This window comes from Oncorhynchus mykiss, chromosome 13 (assembly GCF_057628025.1).
Source record: "Oncorhynchus mykiss isolate SJ-2025 chromosome 13, ASM5762802v1, whole genome shotgun sequence".
NCBI lineage: Eukaryota > Metazoa > Chordata > Actinopteri > Salmoniformes > Salmonidae > Oncorhynchus > Oncorhynchus mykiss.
Window position 1 is genome coordinate 66,651,036 of NC_143034.1, and position 17,767 is coordinate 66,668,802.

At 44.5% G+C, this 17,767-nt stretch overlaps 1 protein-coding gene across 1 annotated transcript; it reads left to right on the forward strand.

Moving 5' to 3' along the window:
* Nucleotides 1-508: 508 nt before the first annotated feature.
* Nucleotides 509-16,608, forward strand: LOC110486947 (centriolar coiled-coil protein of 110 kDa). The gene is made up of 14 exons (XM_090197282.1): nt 509-629; nt 1,612-1,802; nt 5,149-5,277; nt 6,665-7,952; nt 8,209-8,330; nt 8,835-8,982; nt 9,389-9,498; nt 9,729-9,845; nt 10,041-10,142; nt 10,293-10,409; nt 14,041-14,111; nt 14,292-14,357; nt 15,852-15,911; nt 16,072-16,608. The coding sequence occupies exons 2-14, from the start codon at nt 1,644-1,646 to the stop codon at nt 16,157-16,159; spliced, it is 2,577 nt and encodes an 858-aa protein (XP_090053408.1). The 5' UTR covers nt 509-629; nt 1,612-1,643; the 3' UTR covers nt 16,160-16,608.
* Nucleotides 16,609-17,767: the final 1,159 nt, after the last annotated feature.

A 17,767-nucleotide genomic window follows, 5' to 3' on the forward strand; every position in this document is an offset into this window, starting at 1 on the left:
ACTTTAACTAAAATTAAAAACAAAAAGGCATTTAAAACTTGTATTATTAATTAATATGATTGGTTTGTTTAGGATTCCTGGCAACGTAAATAGTTTGTTTGTATGCTTGTTTTCATGTGACTATTCCTCTTTTGTTTGGTGATATATATATATTTTTAAATCAAATTTAAAAATAAAATTATGATGTTCCATTTCCGTCCCAAATGCTTATTTATGATCTTCCCCTTTGGTGTCTATTGCAAAAAGGAAATTACAGGATTTCCTATTTGGGCTCAATTTAGGCCTGGTGGCGCCATCATCATATTGCTTCTTATTAAAATCATATTACACCTTTCAACATTGGAGGCTGAGGATAGGGGAAATGAAGGTGCTGGGGATAGAAATGGAACTGGGCCTAAATTATGTTGCTAGGAGGCGCTGTTGCGACCGGAAGAGGTCGATGTGATGAGGACCATTTGACACAAACCTGAAACAGAAAAGATAAATTAACGATTCTGAAATTCTGTAAGCAACAGAAACCATAAGACATACGACGCCAGGAGATATTCATTTGTCTTCAACTTTGTATTTAGGGGAATTAAAGAGATACACGGAGTCATTGGTTGTGGATGTCACGCTAGAAAATCAGGGTAAGAGGAGAGGGATGGGCACGGACAAAACCCGCTGTCAGTCAGCCACTGCTGGGCACAGCTGTAGAAGCATGGCTTGCTTCACGAGTCAAATATTATTACCATGCCGCAAAATGTATTGAGGATGCACTGTTTGCCAGCCAGACTATTCTGCTACAATGTATCAAAGTGTAGGCTAGATGCGCTTGACTATAATTTGTATCATGCCATGTAACGTTAATGAGTGGACTATAACACCGTACAGTCCTACTGTGTCTTCCACTAGCCGTGGCTGTTATTTACCTACTCTGGGGGAACCAATAATAAGACAGGATATTCACACACTGACCCAGGTGGCTTTTCATTACATATATTCATCCATGAAATAACCACATTATCAGGAAAATGGAACTGGTGTTGCGGTAATTATCTGACCATACTCATTCTGGTCGAGATATTGGGTCAGTGGGGCATTCAATCCGGCTGCTTAATTATTTGATAATGAGGATCTCATTCATTCTCAATCAATGTGGGTTAACTACAGGTTTAAATCAAATATTGTGTATGTGTGTGCTTGTGTGCACCTTCATTGTCTTTGCTGACAAGCATTCCCTTAAAAGCAATCACATTGATCAGAAACATGATTCTTCATCATGCCTCTCAGAATAGAATAGCATGAGTGGAATGTGATGATTGTGTGAGATATACAGTGACTAAAGACAGAGCCCTCCTTGTGTTTGTTTGTCTGGCTCTTCCAGTTGTTCATAGCTTGACAGCAGATAGTGCCTAACCTCAGGCCTTCATGGTTCACACACACTGCAGAGCTTCTTGTTGTGTTGACATTTAGCCTACAGGCTTGATCACCTGGCTCCAGTGTCTTGTCAAATACCCTCTCTCGTTGGTTACTGTACCGCTCCATGACTGTTCTTCTGACTGTGTCTCTGTCGTTGGCTACTGTACCTCTCCATGACTGTTCTTATGACTGTGTCTCTGTTGTAAGCAGCCTTTTTGAGAGGCTGGAGCCCAAACAAGGACATGGAGAGTTACGAGGACTTCTGTCTGCGGAGCCTGGCCAGACTGCAGACGGAGAGTCAGGGGAAGAGCCAAGGCCAACAGACAGGTTGTGAGCCAACTGGTCCTGTGGAAGCTCTCTCCTTCATCCACTTCCATGGAAGGGCTGTGCTCTCCCCCTTGGTAAGGACAAAGTCCGGGGGAAAGGGCAGAAGGTGCGGAGAGCTGTATAGACCTAGATATAACATAAGGTCAGGGGTGGGAATGGAGTTGTGTCAAAGTGAAAACATGTTAACATCTTAAAATGTGTTTTTCTGTTTGTGAATTCCAGGATATTACAGTGTCTTTTTTCCAATTCCTCCCCAGCGTTGGATGTACTGTAGATGTATACCATGGCATTGTTGAAAACTCCTTTCTGATGGTCTTGAAAGGCATTCCCTATAACGAACAGTATATCAGCACGGTAGAATTCAATGGCTTCAGTTCTTACAAGATCTTTGAAATTTAAATCATTATTGGCATTGTTGATTTCGATGTTCATAATATCAAGCTAGGACTGATGGTTTGGTTAGCTAAACTAGCAAGGCTGTTTGCTTGGTTACCAAAGCAACTACGGTAGCTGTCTAGTAAACTTGCTATCTACTTCAGTGAATGTTGAACCCATTTGTACCTGCAAATGAATACATTTCAAGTGGCAAATGTGTTCAATTATAGCCATGGGATAAAAGGGATAATTAACAAGGTGCTATGTGTTCTAAGAAAAATAATGTCACTCCTTGGAAGGTCAGTCCCACTCCGCTAGTGCGTCGTGGAACACACCTTCCACGACGTTCATTATTGTCCATAGGACTCATGCCCCTTGTTGATTATCCCTTAAGTACATTGTATATATTGTAGGCCAAATCCTAATCATAGATATTATCCATGCATGTAATTCCAACCTTCTGCATAAAAGGTGCACAAATGTTTGAGTTAAGTTAAGCATACTTATATCCAATTAGGATTCAGCCCAGTGAGCGTAGTTTGTTGTGATGGGGTTGACTTTGTTTTCTCCCATGACAACAACATGGTTCCCCAGGAGAGTTTGTGTATGTGTGGGTATTCTCCTGTCTGGGGTTTTGTAACTCTCAAGTTGCATGGTAACCAAATGCAATGATCCTTTGGTTTACAATGTGGCATTGTGAGCAATGGGCATTGAGTGGACACACACCATTATGCCCACACACACACACAACAAATATCTGGCTTAAACATTTTGTAATTCACATGTCTTAGAGAAAGAGTCACCATAAAAAACACGTCATTGTTTATTTTGTTAAATCACAGAGTATTGAAGGGGCAATCAATGGTTCAAAGCATATTCCCTGTCCCTGTTTTGGTAAAAATATGGGGATGGGGCTTGAGAAATGTAACCACTCAAATTCATAGACAGACGTGGCTGACCATCCATGATATAAACAGTGTAGTTTTAACTATGTTTTGAGGCTATATAGTGTTTGTTTCCAAACATTGGAGTCAAAACAAGCTTATTTTGGGGGTTCTGATGGACTACTACAGTTGAACTAAACTCATACGTTATATTCTTCAACAAACAATAGGTACATATAACTCATTTAAGTCCAAAAATTCATGCAACTACAGATTGCCCTTTTAGTCATCGCTGGATATGACACACACATCTTACCAATAAAACTCAATAGTAGCATCAGTCTGAATCAATGTATGACCACTTCATGAACTTAGTTTTATTGGAAAAAGTATCCCTCTTTGGCAGGGAGAGGAGAGCATCATTATGCCCCCTAAGAAATGTTACTTGTCCCCACCGGGGTGGGGGTGTTGTCTGATCCATGTTGTCTTACTGCTGCCTGATTACGTTTACTGGGAGGAGCTGTGTGAAGGAAATGTTTGTGAGAGTGGGGATAGAGAGGGGTGTGTGTTTGTGCATGCCTTGTGGGTTTGTGTGTGTGCATCTGTGCGTACGTGTGCAGGAGATGAGGTGGAAACTGAGCTGCACTTCCTCCTGCCAAATGTATGACCATAGAGACACATACTTCCCTCAGATTACACAGACCCACAAATAATTTGAAAATAAATCAAATTTGGATAAACTCCCATATCTATTAGGTAAAATACATCACCACAGCAAGATTTGTGACCTGTTGCCACAAGAAAAGGGCAACCAGTGAAGAACAAACACCATTGTAAATACAACTCATATTTATGTTTATTTATTTTCACTTATGTACTTTAACTATTTGAACATCGTTATAACACTGTATATAGACATAATATAACATTTGAAATGTCTCTATTCCTTTGGAGCTTTTGTTGAGTGTAATGTTGACTGTTCATTTTTTATTGTTTATTTAACTTAATTTGGCAATGTAAACATACGTTTCCCATGCCAATAAAGCCCCTTGAATTGGAGAGAGAGAGAGAGATTTGAGAGAGAGAGATTTGAGAGCTGATTAGAGGGAAAGTCATTAGGCCTACTCTGGCTCTGTCCCACATTCCAGAACTTGACTGTTGTGTTCTAAGGAAGAAGTACCCTACACTCTTAGAAAAAAAGGGTTGCAAAAGGGTTCTTCAGCTGTCCCCAAAGGAGAAACCTTTTTGGTTCCAGGTAGAATCCTTTTGGGTTGTATGTAGAACCCTCTGTAGAAAGGGTTCTACATGGAACCCAAAATGTTCTTCAAATGGTTATCCTATAGTGTCACGCGGAGCGGAACAGGTGAACCCAAGAGCAGACTCAGACGAGGAGACTGGGATGAGGTAACCAAGGTATTGATTTGAACACACGGGGAACATGGGGTGCAGGCCAGGGTAAGCTTGGGCGGGTTGCAGGAAGCCAGGTGCGGCGGCTGAGGCTGGAGCGAGGGGGGTTGGGACTGGGTAAGCGGGTCCGGAGAGGAATCCAAGGATGCAGTGGAGTGGGGGGGGGGGGGGGGGGGGGGGGGGGTAGCAGGATTGACAAGACGGGGACTGGAGACAGGGGCCAGAGTCAGAGCGTGCAGAACTGTAGCGGAGAGGAAAACGGTGTCAGGTAAGAGAAAACAGGCATAACACGAAAACAGGATCTAAGCAGGTACAAACCGCTAAAAACAGAGGTTATGATCCGGCAGCGTGAAAGTGGCAGGCATGATTATTTGTAGAGGTCTTGATTATGGAACGGGTTGCAGCTGGTGGGGTTCTGGTCTGCCTCCAGCACACCTGTCTCCGACCACACAATCACACACACACAGAGAGAGGAAGAGGTGGCAGGTTAGGGAGACACAGGATGAGAAGTATAGGGCGTGGCAGGAGCAGAGGTAACATATAGGGACAGTCGAAGAACCCTTTGAGGTTCTAGATAGAAAAAAATTTGCTAAGTGTAATATAAACATTGTCACATGGATTCCGAGAGACCCAGGCGAGAATGTGTGTTGGTGCATGCGCGCCTGTCTGTGTTTGTCTTTATCTGACTATGTATGTATTCTTGTTTGTGTGTGTGTCTCTCTGACTGTGTGTGTTTATTGTGATCCATCCTCAGCTGAGTGTGGAGCAGCGCAGCGAGATGTCCCAGTACAGACAGAGGGCTGCCCAGCTGGAGGTGGACAGACATGCACTACGCAGCAGCAGCCTGCTGGCCAGGGTTCAGGACATCCTGGACAGTGCTCAGGTCAGTCTCAGACATCCATTTCCCAAAGACTCCAACCACCCAAGCCGTAGACCAATAATCATCAACTAGATTAGCTGGATGGTTGTGGGAACATATTTCCCATATTAAAATCACTTGGAGCTGATTTCCTTGTGTTTTTACAGTTTAAAAAAAATCTCCAACAATGAAAATTCAACAAACATTTATTTTTTGCTCAGAAATTTGGGGGGCCAAGTAAACCACCAGCTAGGGGAACCCTGCCATAGACTGTTCTCTCTGCTTCCGCATGGCAAGCGGTACTGGTGCATCAAGTCTGACACCAACAGGTTTCTGAACAGCAAAATACACTATCTAACGAAATGGCTACACGGACTATCTGAGTTGACCTTTCTATTTTATTCTTATTTTTGCACTGACTATGCACACTCACAGGGCCCTACACACTCACAGGGCCCTACACACTCACAGGGCCCTACACACTCACAGGGCCCTACACACTATGCTCACTGATACTCCAACACACATACAAACACTCACTGATACTCCAACACACATACAAACACTCACTGATACTCCAACACACATACAAACACTCACTGATACTCCAACACACATACAAACACTCACAGATACTCCGACACACATACAAACACTCACTGATACTACAACACACATACAAACACTCACTGATACTCCAACACACATACAAACACTCACTGATACTCCGACACACATACAAACACTCACTGATTTGCTCACACACACATACAAACACTCACTGATACTACAACACACATACAAACACTCACAGATACTCCAACACACATACAAACACTCACAGATACTCCGACACACATACAAACACTCACTGATACTACAACACACATACAAACACTCACTGATACTCCAACACACATACAAACACTCACTGATACTCCAACACACATACAAACACTCACTGATACTCCGACACACATACAAACACTCACTGATACTACAACACACATACAAACACTCACTGATACTCCGACACACATACAAACACTCACTGATACTCCGACACACATACAAACACTCACTGATACTCCGACACACATACAAACACTCACTGATACTCCAACACACATACAAACACTCACTGATTTGCTCACACACACATACAAACACTCACTGATTTGCTCACACACACATACAAACACTCACTGATTTGCTCACACACACATACAAACACTCACTGATTTGCTCACACACACGCACCTTTGGCAGCGATTACAGCCTTGAGTCTTCTTGGGTAGTTATAAAGGGAGAAGGGTGCTTGTTATAAAGGGAGAAGGGTGCTTTTTTGGACGCAGCCCATATCTGATTATTTGTGTTAATTCCCCTCTTCTCTCTGCCTCTCTTACTACAGGTGGACAAAGTACCAGAGATGGAGGGTAAAATGGATCTACCAACTCCGCCATATTGCCTTTCCCCAAAACCTGAGACAGTTAATGGCTACACCCTGGTGACAGACTCCCCTGGGCTACCCAGGGGTGGTGGTGTGGTTGAGCTACACATTACGGATCGGCCCACCACCCCTCCACCTGAGTCTCCCATAGTCCTGAATGGGTACAGGGCAGAGGAGAGAGAGAAGCAGATAGAGGAGGAGAGGTGGGAGGTAGAGGAGGAGATGAGGAGGGGAGAGGAGGAGATAGGGGGCGGACAGGATGTGAGTTTCCAGAGCCTTCTGAGGAGGTCGAGGGAGTATGTGGAGAGAGAGCAGGCCCAGAGGGGGTCAAAGGTGATCGGCAGGGTCACTTCCACCACCCTGTCTGCGGAGAGCCTCTCTGACAAGGAGAACGAGAGCCGCAGTCCTCTGGGAGAGATGAAATCTGAACAGGGGTACAGCCTGCGCCACAGTCCGCTAAACCCACCTCAGACCCAGGCCCACATCCAGCACCAGAGTCAGTATCCTGGCCAAGCGCAAGCCCAGTACCAGGCTGTGTGTGACCCATATGACTCTCGGTTTAGCTGCCTCTCATCTGGCCTCCCCGACCCTTATGCCCTCCTGCCCAGCCCTGAACCCAGCATGAGTCCCCGCCCCCACCGCCGCCGACCACGTCCAGTGTCCACTGGTAACATCATGATCTCCTTCCCCATTGGCTCGGCAGACCTCATCCCCAGAGGGCTAGTGGGGAGGCACCAGGAGAGCACTGTTGTCATGGCGACAGGGGTGATGAGGTCACCGGAACGGGGGTCAGGCGTCAGTGACGGTAGTAGTCGTCGTGGCAGCCAGTGTGGCACCAGCCCGGTCCAGGAGAAGAGCTGCAGCCCAGTCAGTACCTCCGGAACTGGTTCACATGGGCATCATGACATCATCAGCTCCGGGTTTCGCCGGCGCTGCCACACCCTAGACAGCCAGCTCCACTCCTCCCATTCTGCCTCAGGACCTGGCATGGACCGCAGCCAGGAGAGGCTCCCGCGCTTCATGGGGGGAGTGCATCGTTTTGCCCCGAGCCGTAGGAGCCCCGCGGTCCCCCTGAATCAGTCCTATGAGGTGGAGAACCCCTCGGCAACGCTGATAAGGCCCCACGTGAGACCCTTGACCCCTGACCTCTCTCCTTGCCAGATGAGGCTGGATCCTGAGGGGCCTCAGGGGCCCCATGATGGACGGATCACACCCAGCTCTTCCCTAGAGGAGCAGGACAGTAAGACAGGTGAGAGAGAGAGATCATTGTAACGTAGTGGGTATGATATAAGAGAGTGTTATGAAGAAAACTATACAGGGCAGTCTGTACTCTGTGATTAATTTGTCTTCAATGTAAAGTCCACTCCTTTTCGTGCAATCATTGAAAATAATTGTGTGTGTGTGTGTGTTCATGCATGCATGTGTGTGTGTGTGGTATGTGCGCTTGTATGTGTACGACCGGCCGTGCGTTTATGTGTCTTTTCTTTTGTGTGTGTGTGTTTCAGAGGAGACCCAGCGACGTGTGAGTGCTCTGGAGGAGATGCAGAGGCGTCTGGAGGAGGAGCATGCCCTGCAGATGTCTCTTCTCATGGCTGAACAGGAGAGAGAACAACAGCACCTCTGTCAGGTCAGGACATGGAACCATAGCATGTTGACCCTGCTCAATGTATCAAAACCCACGTTTGTCACTATTCTTCCACAACTATCAGCAGTCCTTCCTAGTTTGTGATATTATATATAGTATATGCAGACAGAATGTCACACAGAGAATTGAACTTTAAAGCTACAGTCTGGGATTTGGGAAGCTGTTTCTTAGATGTTATGGCCTGTCTGTCCTTGCATCTAGAGCTCTGTGTAGTATGAATTTGAGAGGGGTTACATTTCCCTAGCCCCACCCCTCAGCTGTACACCAAAACAAGTGTTTTTGAATCCCAGAATGTGGCTTTAAGTTCCATAAGTTTGAATATGTTAGCATTTGTAAAGTGTTTTGTTTGGCTGCTGTAGAGAAGTGACTGTTCAATCCTCAATACTACACATCCGTCATGGGACAACGCTCCTGTGTGTGTGTGTGTGTGTGTGTGTGTGTGTGTGTGTGTGTGTGTGTATGTGTGTTTCTCTGTGTCTTTATTAGGAGCTGGATGAGAAGGGGAAGAGGCTGAGAGAGCAGGGGTGTGGCCGGCTCCTGAGTGGGGACGGTGGACTCAGCCCTTCCTGCCCTGGCCTTAGCCCCACCCTGAGTGCTACTGATAGGTCACCTAGACACAGTGTACACAGCATGGGTAGGTGGACTGTGGCATGGAAGAATAACTCACACACCCAAACCATCACCTTGGTAGATGTCATTGGGTTGAAGCATGGGGAAATATTACTATTTTTTCTACTATTTGAAATAGGGAGGTGCTTTACAAAACCCTTAGGGTGTTTGTTTTTTACCTCTCCTCCACTTGTACATTTATTTTGTCTTTTAATTCTCATCTTCATATTGTATTTGATTTTTTATGTGCAAATTCATCGATAAAAGACAGACCTAACTGTTGACACAATACATGTATATACTACAACAATGGTTCCCCTGTAGGTCTCAGAAATGTAAAGCCATCTTGGTAACATGAGTTGTTTATTGTTTGTTTACCTGTTTCTGTGTGAATGTAATGTGTAAAGGGTTTCTTTCCCCTCTCTCTCCAGGTTTCTCCTCTCCACTGAGCTCTAGTGATCCCTCTCCCTCCATGCAGCCTCCTGTCTACCTGTGGGGGCCCACCTGGGGGGCCAGCAAGCCCCGGGGAAGGCTCAGTCAGGTGCTTGTGTGTTTGTGTGTATGCGTGTGCTTCTACATACAGTATATGTGTGTGGTTTCCAACTGTTGGTGCTACCTCTTGTGTCTCCATTTCCAGAATCATGTTCGATGTATATGTGTGTTTCATTGTTTTATCATACAATATATTTAATATAATACAATCTTCTCTTGACTGAGTGTAAGTTGATTTCCATGTGTCTATTCCTTACTATGCTACTGGTCCTCACTCAGGTTGTGACAGTTGAACAGCAGAGGGCGCTGTGTCGTCTGGGAGCCATCAGTTGTGGGTTCCTCACCCGCAGACTGCTCCAGACAGAGAAGGTGAAACAGCTGCGCCAGACCATTCAGGTGAGAGCACTCTTATATCTGCACACAGAAACACACACGTATACACAGTGTAGATGTATATACTACTATACAGTGTAGGTATGTAGGGGAATAGAAACTGAATCATAATGGAACTGAAACACAGTCATATTGGACTTTGACTGATTTAAAGACGATCACCTTTATTAATTAATAATTTCAATGGTATGGTTTTAGGACACACAAGAGTTCATCTGCTCGTTCCAGACTGAAGCTCCACAGAAGAGGGGATCCATCTCAGCACAGGACCTGTCTCTGCAGGAGAGAGTCAGGGCACAGGTAACACTCAGAGAGAGAGAGAGAGAGACAAACACACACACACACACACACACACACACACACACACACACACACACACACACACACACAGAAAGTGGAACCGGATGACTACGAGTATTGATTATATTGTATGTGTGTCCCCTCCTTCAGTTGCGTGCGGCTCGATATGACATCCATGACATCTTCTTTGAGATGCCCCTGGAGGAGAGGCTGGCTCTGCTGCAGCTGGACAGAGAGGTCCGCACAGAGAAGAAGCTACGAGAAATGGTAACCTGACTGGACATTTCACCTTTCAATCACAGACTTGGACCAACCACAACACACTGAGTGGGACTTTTAACTGTCAGTCACACAAACAGGCCAATCATAACAGAAGACACAGGACTTAAACGTTGTCACTCTCACAGTAATAAATCACAAAAACAAGTGTCAAGTCCCTTAGAAAAGTGACCTTAGACAAAACATTATTTAACTTTTTAAAGCAGAGCCTAGCTTGACCCTAAGGCCGCAGCTTGGCAGAGACAAATAAAGAGTTTATTTCCAAAACGCTATATCCACAATTTTTCACATTTGTGTTTTTTCGCCACAAATGATAACTTTTAGGTACCTTCACAATTTTTAATTCATAGATTTTAAGTGTGTATTAAAATTATTTTTAATTGTTTAACTGGAATGCAATGTTCATATACTGTATATTTGACTGTGACTAGCTATCTTAAGATGAAGGCACTAACTGTAAGACACTCTGGATAAGAGCATCTGCTAAATGACGAAAATATCAAATGTAAATGCTTTACATACAGATCTCATAAATGTTTTTAAATTTGGATGTCACAAATGTATCACTTGTACAGTTCTTTATAAAAAAAATATATTTGTTTGTGTATAATCTAGCAGTATTGCTTACTGACCCTGGCCTAATACTTACTGACCCTGGCCTAATACATACTGACCCTGGCCTAATACTTACTGACCCTGGCCTAATACATACTGACCCTGGCCTAATACATACTGACCATGGCCTAATACTTACTGACCCTGGCCTAATACTTACTGACCCTGGCCTAATACATACTGACCCTGGCCTAATACTTACTGACCCTGGCCTAATACATACTGACCCTGGCCTAATACATACTGACCCTGGCCTAATACATACTGACCCTGGCCTAATACTTACTGACCCTGGCCTAATACATACTGACCCTGGCCTAATACATACTGACCCTGGCCTAATACCTACTGACCCTGGCCTAATACTTACTGACCCTGGCCTAATACATACTGACCATGGCCTAATACATACTGACCCTGGCCTAATACTTACTGACCCTGGCCTAATACTTACTGACCCTGGCCTAATACTTACTGACCCTGGCCTAATACTTACTAACCCTGGCCTAATACTTACTGACCCTGGCATAATACTTACTGACCCTGGCCTAATACTTACTGACCCTGGCCTAATACTTACTGACCCTGGCATAATACTTACTGACCCTGGCCTAATACTTACTGACCCTGGCCTAATACTTACTGACCCTGGCATAATACTTACTGACCCTGGCATAATACATACTGACCATGGCCTAATACTTACTGACCATGGCCTAATACTTACTGACCCTGGCCTAATACTTACTGACCCTGGCCTAATACTTACTGACCCTGGCCTAATAATTACTGACCCTGGCCTAATACTTACTGACCCTGGCCTAATACTTACTGACCCTGGCCTAATACATACTGACCCTGGCCTAATACTTACTGACCCTGGCCTAATACATACTGACCCTGGCCTAATACTTACTGACCCTGGCCTAATACTTACTGACCCTGGCCTAATACATACTGACCCTGGCCTAATACTTACTGACCCTGGCCTAATACATACTGACCATGGCCTAATACTTACTGACCCTGGCCTAATACTTACTGACCCTGGCCTAATACATACTGACCCTGGCCTAATACTTACTGACCCTGGCCTAATACATACTGACCATGGCCTAATACTTACTGACCCTGGCCTAATGCTTACTGACCATGGCCTAAAACATACTGAACCTGGCCTAATACATACTGACCCTGGCCCAATCAAATAAAATCAAATAAAATGTATTTATATACCCCTTCGTACATCAGCTGATATCTCAAAGTGCTGTACAGAAACCCAGTCTAAAACCCCAAGCACGGTGGCTAGGAAAAACTCCCTAGAAAGGCCAAAACCTAGGAAGAAACCTAGAGAGGAGCCAATCTATGTGGGGTGGCCAGTCCTCTTCTGGCTGTGCCGGGTGGAGATTATAACAGAACATGGCCAAGATGTTCAAATGTTCATAAATGACCAGCATGGTCCAATAATAATAAGGCAGAACAGTTGAAACTGGAGCAGCAGCACGGCCAGGTGGACTGGGGACAGCAAGGAGTCATCATGTCAGGTAGTCCTGAGGCATGGTCCTATGGCTCAGGTCCTCCGAGAGAGAGAAGGAAAGAGAGAATTAGAGAGAGCACACTTAAATTCACACAGGACAAATAGACAAATAGAACAGGAGAAGTACTCCAGATATAACAAACTGACCCTAGCCCCCCGACACAAACTACTGCAGCATAAATACTGGAGGCTGAGACAGGAGGGGTCAGGAGACACTGTGGCCCCATCCGAGGACACCCCCGGACAGGGCCAAACAGGAAGGATATAACCCCACCCACTTTGCCAAAGCACAGCCCCCACACCACTAGAGGGATATCTTCAACCACCAACTTACCATCCTGAGACAAGGCTGAGTATAGCCCACAAAGATCTCCGCCACGACACAACCCAAAGGGGGGGCGCCAACCCAACGCAGACAGGATGATCACATCAGTGACTCAAAATACTTACTTACTAATACTTACTTACCCTGGCCTAATACCTACTGACCCTGGCCTAATACTTACTAACCCTGGCCTAATACTTATTGACCCTGGCCTAATACATACGAACCCTGGCCTAATACTTACTGACCCTGGCCTAAAACATACGGACCCTGGCCTAAAACATACTGACCCTGGCCTAATACTGACTGACCCTGGCCTAATACATACAGACCCTGGCCTAAAACATACAGACCCTGGCTTAAAACATACTGACCCTGGCCTAAAACATACTGACCCTGGCCTAATGCTTACTGACCCTGGCCTAATACATACTGACCGTGGCCTGAAACATACTGACCCTGGCCTAAAACATACTGACCCTGGCCTAAAACATTCTGACCCTGGCCTAAAACATACTAACCCTGGCTAAAAACATGTTTACCCTGGTCTAAAACTTACGGACCCTGGCCTAAAACATACTGACCCTGGCTTAAAACTTACTGACCCTGGCCTAAAACATACTGACCCTGGCCTAAAACATACTAACCCTGGCTAAAAACATGTTTACCTTGGCCTAAAACATACTGACCCTGGCCTAAAACTTACTGACCCTGGCCTAAAACTTACTGACCCTGGCCTAAAACATACTGACCCTGGCCTAAAACATACTGACCCTGGCTAAAAACATACTGATCCTGGCCTAAAACATACTGACCCTGGCCTAAAACATACTGACCCTGGCCTAAAACATACTGACCCTGGCCTAAAACATACTGACCCTGGCCTAAAACATGTTTACCCTAGCCTAAAACATATTGACCCTGGCCTAAAACATACTGACCCTGGCCTAAAAACATACTGATCCTGGCCTAAAACATACTAACCCTGGCTAAAAACATGTTTACCCTGGCCTAAAACTTACTGACCCTAGTCTAAAACATACTGACCCTGGCCTAAAACATACGGTTGATGATTCTGATGTGTAACTGTATCTGACAATCTGCTGGCTGTGTGTGTGTGTGTCTGTGCGTGTGGTCGATAGGAGAAAGCCAGGAGTCCTAATGACAGAGTGCTGTCTGCTGCCACACAGAGGTCACTGGACAGGAAGAAGAGGTGAGGGGGTTGAGTCCTGTGGGACTGGTTAGATGATGGATCTGTAATCAAACCAGATGCCTTATTCAGATTTGTACCAGGAGATCAGACTATGATAACATATCACAAATATATTTATTTGGCTGACATTATTGAGGTAGAAGCATAATTATTCTGATGTGTATGGTTCTGTTCTCTCAGGGTGGGTGAGTCTCCAGGACAAGCCAGGAAAGTACAGAAGAAGCCAAAGAGCCCTCCCACTAACAGGTACAGTAGACAGCAAGGAGTCTGACTGCACATAAGTGGCTCTTACTGTCTCCTATACTTCTCATCTCTGACTGTCTCCTATACTTCTCATCTCTGACTGTCTCCTATACTTCACATCTCTTACTGTCTCCTATACATCACATATCTTACTGTCTCCTATACTTCTCATCTCTGACTGTCTCCTATACTTCACATATCTTACTGTCTCCTATACTTCACATATCTTACTGTCTCCTATACTTCTCATCTCTGACTGTCTCCTATACTTCTCATATCTGACTGTCTCCTATACTTCGCATATATTACTGTCTCCTATACTTCTCATCTCTGACTGTCTGCTATACTTCACATATCTTACTGTCTCCTATACTTCTCATCTCTGACTGTCTCCTATACTTCACATATCTTACTGTCTCCTATACTTCACATATCTTACTGTCTCCTATACTTCTCATCTCTGACTGTCTCCTATACTTCACATCTCTGACTGTCTCCTATACTTCACATCTCTGACTGTCTCCTATACTTCACATATCTTACTGTCTCCTATACTTCACATATCTTACTGTCTCCTATACTTCACATATCTTACTGTCTCCTATACTTCTCATATCTGACTGTCTCCTATACTTCACATATATTACTGTCTCCTATACTTCTCATATCTGACTGTCTCCTATACTTCGCATATCTTACTGTCTCCTATACTTCTCATCTCTGACTGTCTGCTATACTTCACATATCTTACTGTCTCCTATACTTCTCATCTCTGACTGTCTCCTATACTTCACATATCTTACTGTCTCCTATACTTCACATATCTTACTGTCTCCTATACTTCTCATCTCTGACTGTCTCCTATATTTCACATCTCTGACTGTCTCCTATACTTCACATATCTTACTGTCTCCTATACTTCACATATCTTACTGTCTCCTATACTTCACATATCTTACTGTCTCCTATACTTCACATATCTTACTGTCTCCTATACTTCACATATCTTACTGTCTCCTATACTTCTCATCTCTGACTGTCTCCTATACTTCACATCTCTGACTGTCTCCTATAATTCACATCTCTGACTGTCTCCTATACTTCACATCTCTGACTGTCTCCTATACTTCACATATCTTACTGTCTCCTATACTTCACATATCTTACTGTCTCCTATACTTCACATATCTTACTGTCTCCTATACTTCATATCTCTGACTGTCTCCTATACTTCACATATCTTACTGTCTCCTATACTTCACATATCTTACTGTCTCCTATACTTCATATCTCTGACTGTCTCCTATACTTCACATATCTTACTGTCTCCTATACTTCACATCTCTTACTTTCTTTCTATATTAAAAAAAAGCTGTACACTTGAAATAGTTATCCTCCAGATAGGGGAAAGTGTTTTCGGTGTCAGTACAGGTCAGTGGTACACTATCTATCTGCCCTTTCTGTATTTCTCACCTCATCACTCTCTCTCCCCCTCAGGATCCTGAAGCCAAGTCAGGGTCAGAATGCCTCTGTCCCAGGTCAGCTAAACCGACAGGGGTGAGTCCAGTCTCCAACATTTCTCTACTTCTCCCCCTCTCTTTATTTCTCTGCCCTTCTTCTTTAATTCCTTAACGCATACAAAATAAAAAATACAACTATAATTTATAATGAATAAAAATCACCCCATCTCTCCCCTCTCTCTGTCTGTCAATCTAAGTCTGTCTGTCAGGAGCTGGTACAGAAATACCCCGGAGGACAGAGTGAGGCGCTCAGACAGCCTGAAGAAGCAGAACTCCCTGGGCTAACTGATTCCTCCCTCAGTCCCTCTATGACCCCTCACTCCCTGACCCTTGACCTTTGAGCCTTCTATCGGCCCCATGTTCCATTATGGTTCGACCACCACCAATGCTACTAGTCTCTCTACCCTCCCTCTGACCTCCCTCTAACCTCCCTCTGACCTCCCTCTAACCTCCCTCTGAAGGTTCAGTCCAGTGCTCTCTGCCCATCGAACACCCTACCAAATGTATTGTTACTATAGTTACATAGATTTTCTACTATTACAAACTTATAAACAGTTCATGTATCCCTTAGGTGTGAATGCTGCTGTGCACTCTTGTGCCAAGATAATTCATGCATTAATGCTGCTAGATAGCTATATTTGCTGCTTAACTTGCAAAGACTTTGTAGCTAGAGGCCTTCAGTAGTGGATATGTAGTAGGGAGAAGGACTCATAAAGAAGCATTACAAAAGTAAAGGAAGTAGATTCCATTAGTTAGCGGTCTGGATTGTCTTCTGACAGGTGGCGGCATTCCTCCTCTCATTTTTTAATGTAAAAAAATGTCATCTTTATTTAACCAGGCAAGTTAGAACAAATCCTTATTTACAATGACGCCCTACCCCGGCCAAACCCGGACGACGCTGGCCAAGTTAGAACAAACCCTTATTTACAACGACGGCCTACCCCGGCCAAACCAGGACGAAGCTGGCCAAGTTAGAACAAATCCTTATTTACAACGACGGCCTACCCCGGCCAAACCAGGACGAAGCTGGCCAAGTTACAACAAATCCTTATTTACAACGACGGCCTACCCCGGCCAAACCCGGACGACGCTGGCCAAGTTAGAACAAACCCTTATTTACAACGACGGCCTACCCCGGCCAAACCAGGACGAAGCTGGCCAAGTTAGAACAAATCCTTATTTACAACGACGGCCTACCCCGGCCAAACCAGGACGACACTGGGACAATTGTGCGCCGCCCTTTGGGACTCCCAATCACGGCCGGGTGTAATGCAGCCTGGATAACCTCAACATAGTCGTCAACATAGCCGTGGCGTTATCTGACATAAGACAATGAGAGGTTTGTTGTTAAACACACCGCCAGCCTTTCCAGACACAGAAACACCTCAGAAATAGAGATCATTGTGTGATTACCCAGCTTTAACCCTTGCTATAGTAGCCATCACCCTCTGCTGGTAGTCACAGATAGTTGCCATGTAAAAAAAGGTATTTTAAACATACAGTATTTATTTCTTATATAGTTTTTGTTAAAGCGCCCTGTCCCTATAATACATGGTGCTGAACTCTCAGCTCTGTGTGAAGTCTGGAACATTTCAAATTGGTTTGTGTGTGATGTGTGCAATTTGAAAATATCAATGTGTTTTGCTGCAAAACGTCACAGCCAAATGAAAGAATGAATGTACTATTGTCTTATTTTACACTGTACCAAGAGAAACATGCTTTGGTTCCAGATGGTTTGTTTACCCGGCATGTTTGAGCTGTAGCTGACAGACAAACCTCTGTCTCTGTAGAGTATTTAGAATATCCCATACAGAAATGTAGCTGATAGACAAACATCTGTCTCTGGAGAGTATTTAGAATATCCCATACAGAAATGTAGCTGATAGACAAACA

Bases quoted from the DNA above. Each gene is read 5' to 3' on its own strand.
- LOC110486947 (XM_090197282.1), top strand. From the start codon at position 1,644: ATGGAGAGTTACGAGGACTTCTGTCTGCGGAGCCTGGCCAGACTGCAG. The intron at 5,278-6,664 runs GTCAGTCTCAGA...CTCTTACTACAG, and splicing joins ACATCCTGGACAGTGCTCAG to GTGGACAAAGTACCAGAGAT. The intron at 9,846-10,040 runs GTGAGAGCACTC...GTATGGTTTTAG, and splicing joins AGCTGCGCCAGACCATTCAG to GACACACAAGAGTTCATCTG.